The sequence below is a fragment of the Belonocnema kinseyi genome, chromosome 1, assembly GCF_010883055.1.
Source record: "Belonocnema kinseyi isolate 2016_QV_RU_SX_M_011 chromosome 1, B_treatae_v1, whole genome shotgun sequence".
NCBI lineage: Eukaryota > Metazoa > Arthropoda > Insecta > Hymenoptera > Cynipidae > Belonocnema > Belonocnema kinseyi.
Genome location: NC_046657.1, coordinates 28,354,153 through 28,363,575, shown reverse-complemented (window position 1 = coordinate 28,363,575; position 9,423 = coordinate 28,354,153). Strand labels below are relative to the sequence as shown.

The following is a 9,423-nucleotide window of genomic DNA, read 5'->3' as shown; positions in this document are numbered from 1 at the left end:
GCCATTTTGAAAATACTAAAACGAAAAATCGATCTTTAAACCATGGATTCTCAAAGTTTAGACATTTATTCCACCGATTAGTGAGATTCCAGGTTAATTACATACTCGAAAAGCTTTGGAAAATGGTTCACAAAAAAAAAAAATAGGCACGAAAAATCACGTTTTTTTTTGTTTAAATTGCATTTTGGGATAATAAGAAATATTTTTGAGGAATTTCATTGGCACCGTCGGAAAGAGGAGATCTTAAGCAATAAAAATATATGTGTCCCAATTTTTTCTAGTGTCGAATAGTCTTAGTTATTGGCCGTTGAAAAGCAGTGTACCGGTAGTGGCGTTTTGGCCGTTTAAGAGTTAAGTTGATTGAATTGGAATGGATTGAATTGTATTGAACTGATTTGGACTGGATTGGGTTTGGTTAAATTGGTTTAAATGAGATTTGATTATAGCGAAGTGGATTGGATTGGATGACACTGGATTCGAGTGAATTTTATTGGAATTAATTGAATTACATTTAATAAATAAATTTAATTTAATTTAATAAATAAAATTTAATAATAAATTGGATTAGAACAATTTGGATTGGATTTAAACGAATTAGATTGGCTTGAAAGGGATTGAATGGGACTAGATTGAATTTGATTCGTTTGAGTTGGAGCGGATTGGATTAGGTTGAATTGGAATAGGTTGGATTGGATTGAATTAAATTGAATTGGACTGCATTGAATTAGATTGGAATGAATTGGATTCGATTTCCTCTCCAATTTTTAGATTAGGACTCTTTTCAACCTATTTGCACTGGTGATCGAACTTTGTGTGATAAAAAAAAGCGCGTGACACTCGGGCCCTTAAGTGGCACTTAAGGTCCATGTATCGTGACATGAGCGAGAGGTACGTGCATATCAGGAATAAGTAGGTGTGTTTGCTGGCAGTACAGTACCTGAGTGCTCGCGAAAGTTTATCATAGTTCATGTTGGGTTTGCTCTTGCGCTCTCCCCATCTTCGTGCCACTTCGTCAGGATCAGTGAGTTTGAACTCCCCGTTCGAGCCCTCCCACGCAATGCATGAGGAATTCGACGAATCCGAGAGAAGCTCCAGCAGGAACTGCCAAAGTTGAACTTGGCCGCCCCCAACCGCCCCCGACCCACTGCCTCCGGCTGAGCCAATCAGAGAACACGTTCGTTGCAGGAGGCCGAACCTCTCTAAAGTCAGAGAAATCGAGGAGTTAAGAAGTGTTGCTTGAGGGCCGGCCAGTTATTCTTAAAAAACGAACCCCCCAACCACCCAACCCCACTTTCACTCCCACTTTGCTCTCACATCTTTCTAATCTCAAGGTCTCTCATCTCCGTATTCCAGTTTTATCCATTTGTGCCTGCGTATAAAGAGGCAACCGTATTTTGTTCAAAATTCATCTTTTTTGTTATAAAATTAGTATTCTTGGATGAAAATTGATCTTTTTCGTTGATCATACAACTATTCTGTTTGAAATTCGTCCTCTGGTAAAATACTAATCTCCTTAGTACAAAATTCAACAATTTGGTTGAAAATTCATTTTTTTGGTTGAAGACTCTTAATTTTAGTTAAAAATTTATTTTTTTCGGTTGAAAAGTTAAGTATGTTCTTAAAAATTTACGTATTTTGTTAAAAATTCATCTTTTTGCTAGAAAATTAGTCTTTTTGGTTGATAATGTTTCTTTTTTATTGAAACTTCATTCCTTTCGATGTAAATTTAACTATCTACATATTTTGTTAGGAATTAATTTTTTATGTTAAAAATTTAAATGTTTCCTTGAAAATTCGTGTATTGTGTTAAAAATTAATTAATTAATCTTCTTTTTTGAAAATTTATCCTTTGAATTTAAAATTCTGTTCTTCGGCTGAAAATTCAACTATTTAAAAAAAAAATTATTTATTTCCTACAAAATTGGTCTTTTTAGTTGAAATTTTTCTTTTTTAGTTGAAGCTTCATTCTCTGATTAAAAATTTAAATATTTTGTTAAAAATTCTACTCTTTATTTAATAGTTTTAATATTTCCTTGAAAATTTATGTATTTTGTTAAAAATTCACATTTTTCGGTAGATAAATCAATTTTCTTTATTGAAAATTCATTTTATTATTCGGAAAATTTAACTATTTCGTCGGAATTTCGTCTTTTGAAGTAGAATGTTTATCTCCTTGGTGAAAAATTCAACTATTTGTTTAAAAATCCTTTTTTTCTGACAATTCATAATTTAAGTAGGAAATTAATTTTTTTTGTTAAAAATTTTAGTTTGTTCTTAAATTCACCTTTTTTCTAAAAATTAATCTTTTTGGTTGACGATTAATCTTCATTCTTGAAAATTTATCCTTTTTTTTTAATTTAAATTTATTAGTTGAAAATTGAACTATTTGTCGGAAGTTCATCTTTTATAGTAGAATATCAATCACCTTAGTGAAAAATTCAAAAATTTTGTTAAAAGTTCATTTTTGTTGTTGAAGATTCTCAAGTTTAATTGAAAATTAATTTTTTGGTTAAAAAGTTACGTATGTTCTTGAAAATTTATGTATTTTGTAAAAATTCATCATTTTGCTAGAATATTAATCTTGTTTACTGATTTTTTTTTCTTTAACCTCATTCCTTTGGTTCAAAATTTAACTATTTTATTAGAAATTTAATCCTTCTGTCAAAAACTTAAATATTTCCTCGAAATTTACGTGTTTTGTTAAAAACTTAGGTGCTTTTTGGTAGAAAATTAATCCTTTTTGTTGAACATTTATTTTATTAGTTGAAAATTGAATTATTGTCTGGAAATTCATCTTTCGTAAAAAAATATTAATCTCCTTGGTTCAAAATTCAATTATTTGGTAAAAATTTATGTTTTTTTGTTGCTGTTAAAGATTCCTTTTGTTGTTGTTGAAGATTTATCTTTATAGTTGGAAAATCATTCCCTTAGTTAAAAAGTTAAGCATTTTCTTAAAAATTGATGTATTTTATTAAAAATTCCTTTTTTTTCTAGAAAATTTTTCTTCTGCGTTTAAAATTAATTTTTTTGGTTATTCGTTTTTATGGTTTTTTTGGTCATTTATTCGTTCGGCTTAAAATTAAACTTTTGTTAAAAATTTATTAATTTCATTGAAAATTAGTTGGAAATGCATTCTCTCTGGTTAAAAATGTTACTATTTCCTTAGAATAAAAACTACCTGATTGAAAATGTAACTTTTTTTGTCAAAAATTCAACTGTTTTGTACAGGAAATTCAACTTGTGTTTTGTAGCAGAATAGTCGAATTCAAAATTCAACTATTTTCGTAGAAGATTGAAATATTTGGTCGACAATTAAACATTTTATTCTTTTTTAAAAGAACTAAGTGATAAACAACTAACTTTTTTGTTAAAAAATAATATTTTTGGTTAGAAATTAAGCTATTTTTGTAGAAAATTTCACTATTAAGTTAAAAATTAAACAATTCATTAAAAATATTTGAACTATTTTGTAGATAAATTACTTTTTTGTTGAAAAATCATATTTTTGGATAGAAATTCATAGGTTTTCTGATAATTCATCTTTTTGGCTTCGAAACTTAATAATTTGTGTGAAAATTCATGTATTTTATTGCAAATTCGTCTTTTTTGATGGAAAATTAATCTTCCTAGTGTAAAATTAATTTTTTTGGTTAAAAATTTAACGATTTTATATAAATTGATCTTATTTTTTAACAAAATTTAACTACGCGTCATTATTTGATTAATTTGTGAAGAATCCTTTTTTTTCTTGTTAAAAATAAATTATTCTTTTATCTGAAAATTTAACTATGTCATTATTGTTAGAAAATTCATGTATTTTGTTGAAACTGTAGTTTTTTTCAACGTGAATGGAAATTAAAATTTTTATTTTTATGTTGGGAAATTACATTATTTAGTTATAAATGATTATTTTCTAAAAAAAATTCAACTAGTTTGTGTAAAATTTTATTTTTTATTTGTTTAAAATTAGTTTTTTTAACTGGAAATTTAACTTCAATTTTGGTTGAATGTTTATTCTTTATAAGATGAAAATTCAACAATGTAGTATAAAAATCATGTATTTTGTAGCAAATTTGTTTTGTCTTCTAGGTAGAATCTTAATTTGAATGGTAAAATTTTTTTTTTGATAATTGAACTATTTAATTACGTAAAAAAATCTTTTTTTGATAAAAATTCAAAAATACGGTTGAAATCGAAACGAGAACTTTCTTAAAAATTCATTTTTCTTAGAAAGATTCAGGTCTGGTTAAAAATGTAATTATTCCATGAAAAATTCTTTTTTCTTTTGTTAAAAATTCATGTTCTTATCTTAAAATATACCTTTTCCATTTTGAATTAAAAATATATCATTTTTAGTTTAAATCTTAAATAATTGTTCGAAAATTCTAGTACTTTGTTAACAATTTTTCTTTTTGGAAGAACATTTATATTCTTGGTGAAAAATTTATTTTTCGGTTGAAAATTTAACTATTTAGTTATAAATTAATATTTTTTGTCAAAAATTCAACAAATATGTAGTTTAAAGAAAAAAAATATTTTTGCTAAAGATTAATTTTTTTTAAATTGCTCCCTTAGCTAAAAATTGTACCAATTTGCACAAAATTCGTTTTGTTTTCTTTAACAATTTTTTTTTATCTTCAAATTTAGTTTTTGTTAAAAATGTATCCTTTACAAATAGTTGGTGGAAAATTCTTTTTTTTTTTGTCAAACATTAATTCTTTTATCTAAAAATTTGACCTTTTCATTTTAGGCTTGAAATGTCTTTTTGAAAGAAAATTAATCTTCGTGGTGAAAATTTTTTTTTTCTCGTTGAAAATTTAACCATTTGTTCATAAATTAATATTTTTATCTTCAAAATTCAATTACTTTATTGAAAATTGAACTGTGAGTACTTCGTTAATTATTCATGTTTTTTTAAAAAAGGTTCGATTCTTTTTGTTTAAAAATTTAACTCAATTATAGAAAATTTGTGTTTTTTTGTTGATTTTTTTTTTATCTGGAAATTTAACTTTACCATTGTTGGTTGAAAATTTATCCTTTGTAAAATAAAAATTCAACTATTTAGTAGAAAATTCATGTATTTTGTTAAAAAATATCTTTTTGTAGAAAATTAATTTTAGTGGTGAAAAATGTATCTTTTTGGTTGAAAATTTAACTATATTTGATTATATAAAAGAATCTTTTTTTGATAAAAATTCAACTACCTTATTGTAACTTGAAAGCTGAAACGAGAATTTGCTTAATTTTTTTTTAATATTTGACTCTAGTTACAGATTTAACTAATTTGTGAAAAATTCTTTTTTTCTGTTAAAAATAACTTTTTTATCGGAAAATTTAACCATTTCATTTGAGGCTGAAAATGGATACCTTATAAGTTGAAAATTCATCTATTTGGTATTTTGTTAAAAATTCTTCTTTTTCAAAGAAAATTACACTTTTTAATGAAATTTTTGTTGTGAAAATTGAACTATTTGTTTATAAATTAATATTTTTCTGTACAAAATTCAACTTCTTATTGAAAGTCAAACTTTAAGTACTTTAATATTCATATTTTTGTAAAAAGACTCGCCTCTTTTTGTTTAAAAATTTAAATATTTTATGGAATATTTGTGGGGTTTTTTTGTGGTGAAAAATATAATTGTTTTATCTGCAAATTCAACGTTTCCATTTTTGGTTGGAAATCTATTCTTTATGAGATGAAAATTCATCTATTTAGTAGAAAATGCATGTATTTTGTTTTAAAAAATTCTTCTTGGTTAAAAATGTTAATAATTTGTGGAAAATTCGTCTTTTTTTCTTTTATTAAAAAATCATTTTTTATATAAATATTTAACTATTCCCTTTTAAATAAAAAATCTATCTTCTTTAGTTGAAAATTAAAATAATTGCTCGAAAATTCATGCTTTTTGTTTAAAATTCGTCTTTTTAGAAGAAAATTAATTTCGTTTGTAAAAAATTAATTTTTTGGTTGAAAATGGAAATATTTAGTCATAAATTAATCTTTTTTGTTATAAATTCAACTGGTTGTAATTTGAACTACGAGTACTTTTCTAAAAATTCATTAAAAATAAAAAAATTTGCCTCTTCAGTTAAAAATTTAACTAGTTTGAGTAAAATTCGTTTTGTTTTGGTTAAAAATAAATTTTATTCATCTGCATATTTATTTTTTGTTAAAAATTTATCCTTTATAAATTGAAAATTAAACTACAAAGTTGATTAAAAGTCGAACTACGAGTACTTTTTTAAAGGTTATTATTTTTTAATTCACCTCCTTCGTTAAAAATTTAATTAATTTGTGGAATATTTTTGTTGTTTTTTTGTCAAAAATCAATTTTTTTGTCTAGAAATTTAACCATTATATCTTATGCTTAAAATACATTCTTGAGAGATAATTAATCTTCTTGGTGAAAAATTTATTTCTTTTTTCGTTGAAAATTAAACCATTTGTTTATAAATTAATATTTTTGTGTTAAAAATTCAATGACTTGGTTGAAAATTGAACTGTCAGTGCTTTGTTAATTATTTATGTTTTTTTAAAAAGATTCGCCTCTTTTTGGTTAAAAATTTAACCCATCTATGGAAAATTCTTTATTTTTTCCTTTGTTAAAAAATCATTTTTTATCTGAAAATTTAACTATTTAATTTTGAGTTAACAATGTATCTTCTTTAGTTGAAAATTCATGTAATTTCTTGAATATTCGTTTTGAAAGAAAATTTATATTCTTTGTGAAAATTTTATTATTTGGTTAAAATTTTAACAATTTAGTTATAAATTAATTTTTTGGGTTCAAAATTTAACTACGTAATGGAAAGTTGAACTTTAAGATTTGCCTCTTTAGGTAATAATTTAACTAATTTTTGGAAAATTCTTTTTTTTAATTTTTTTTTTAATGTATGCTTTATAAGTTGAAATTTTGACTACTTGGTTGAAAGTCGAACTGCGAGTACTTTCTTAAAAATTAATGTGTTAAATTCACCTCTTTGGTTAAAAATTTAGCCAATTTGTGGAAAACTGTTTTTTTCATTGACAAATCCTACCTAAATTTGTCTTCAGACTTTTTTTTTTATTTTTGGACGCACAAAAAGCGACAGTTTTTTATTTTTAAGAATTTTCAAAAAAAAATAAAAAATGTAATTTTTAACTCTGAAAAATGAAATACCGTTGTAAAGAATTGCTGCAGTCGAGGGATGTAACCTGGAGTCTTGCTGAAGGTGCAAAGGGTGGGTTTGTATCCTCCACATAACGCGTTGGTCGATCTTGACCAATTTTTTGCAGCTCTTCGAGCGATGACCTTTTCGAAAATTTAACTAGTAACATTTTCTCTTTTTTGAAATATTTTTTGCAATTTCAAAAAAATCATGCAATTTTATCAAAATAGAAAAATTATTTTCCAAAAAATATCACCTTTAGGAAGGCCAAAGATCGACCATTGTCTGCAAATGAAATTTGTCAGTTTCAGGTACCGTCATCGCGAACAAATCGCCTTGAATTCGGCCATTGGTAATTGCTACCAAGAACTGGAAATTCGACTCCTTGACACCAAATCCCACCAATAAAAAACGCCATCGCAACTTTTATCTTTTTATAAAATCACTGGTTTTTATTTTTAAAAATACTAAATGTGTGACCACAAACCACCGTACAAGCATATTCACATTTTGTCCAACCACAAACACTAATTTGAAAATTATAAAAGAAATTATTTGTTAAAAAATTTTTGAAGATTTTTTTTTTCGTTAATTGTCAAGAGTTTAAATTTTTTGTTGAGAAATTTTTAATAATTTTTTAGTGGACTTGGTGAATACTAAAAGGAAAATCGTCTGCTGTAATGGACAGAGTGAAACTGAGCGACCTTTGCCCCGGTGATTTCAGCCCTTATTTTCCCCACCATTTCACCCCTAACCTCTACCCCCACCACGAGACATTTCCCAAACAGGACTCTTCTTGCAAATGCAATTGACTCGTTGATGTATTTAATCAAAATGGACGGAAACCATTTTTTTCAAAACCTCCGATTTTTTTTTAATTCAAATTTAAAAATGATCAATTTATTCGTTTATTTAAACCAAAAAATGTGACTTTTCCACCAAAGAAGATCAATTTTTAACAAAACACATGAATTTCCAACCGCAAATATTTAAATTTTCAATTGAAGAAAGGAATTTACAAAAAATATAGTTAAATTTTTAACGAAAAAAATACATTTTCAAACAAAACGATAAATTTCCAACCAAGAAAATTAATTTTCAACATAATAGATGAATTTTCATCCAAAGAAAGAAATTTACAAGCACGTAGTTAGATTTTCAAGAAAATAAATAAATTGTGAAATAAAAAGATAATTTTCCAACTTACAAATGCATTTGCAACAAAATAGTTGAAATGTGAACAAAAGAAATAAATTTTGAAGAAATCAAATTAATTTTCAACCCAAAAGATTAATTTTTAAAAAATCTGAATTTTCAAACAAAGAAATATATTTTCAAACAAAAAGATAAAAGTTTAAACAGTAAAATTAATTTTCCACAAAAAATAAGTTTCAACGAAATACATGCATTTTTAAGCAAATAGTTGAATTTTTATGACAAAGAAATAAATTACTAAACAAAAAAGTAAATTATCAACCAAGAAGATTAATTTTTTACAAAAAAATGACTTTTACAAAAAGAAATTTACAACAAAATATTAGAATTTTTAACCAAGTAAATAAATTTTTAAACGAAAAGGTGAATTTTTAAACAATAAAATTAATTTTTATCTAAAGAAGTTGCATTTTCAAGCAAAGAAAGGAATTTGCAACAAAATAGTTAAATTTTTAACAAAAGAAATAAATTTTCAAACACAAAAAAATTTCAACCAAGAAGATTAATTTTCTACCGAAAAAAGATGAATTTTGAAAAGTACACGAATCTTCAACCCAATATTTGCATTTTCAACCGAAGAATAAAATTTGTAACGAAATAGTTAAATGTTCAACCAAATAAAGGAATTTTCAACAAAATAGTTAGATTTTTTACCAAAAAAATAAATTTTCAAAGAAAAAGTTCAATTATTCCTAAGCAATAAAATTAATTTTCCACCAAAAAAAGATGAATTTTTAACAAAATACATGATTTTTTATGCAAATAGTTAAATTTTCAAACAAACAGATAAATTTTTAAACAATAAAATTAATTTTCTACCAATAAAGATGAATTTTTATCAAAGGACGTGAAATTTCAACCAATTAGTGTAATTGTCAACCAAGGAAAGGAATTTTTAACAAAATAGTTTACAAAACAACGATTTTTCAACCAAAGAAATAAATTTTCAAGAATAGACAATTTTGAATTAAAGAAATTAGTTTTGAACAACAAAACAATTTTTATATAGTTGAAATTTCAACCGAAATTAAGATTGTTGAAACAAAAATAGAAAATTTG

The 9,423-nt window shown here is 24.8% G+C and overlaps 1 protein-coding gene across 1 annotated transcript in view; it reads right to left on the bottom strand.

Annotated features, from left to right (window-relative positions):
* LOC117177263 (DNA-binding protein D-ETS-6-like) overlaps positions 1 to 9,423 on the bottom strand; it is a 44,482-nt gene that overhangs the window by 5,761 nt on the left and 29,298 nt on the right. The window contains exon 3 of the mRNA XM_033367854.1: positions 938 to 1,199. Within this exon, the coding sequence (XP_033223745.1) occupies positions 938 to 1,199 (262 nt within the window). The remainder of the gene's footprint in view (positions 1 to 937; positions 1,200 to 9,423) is intronic.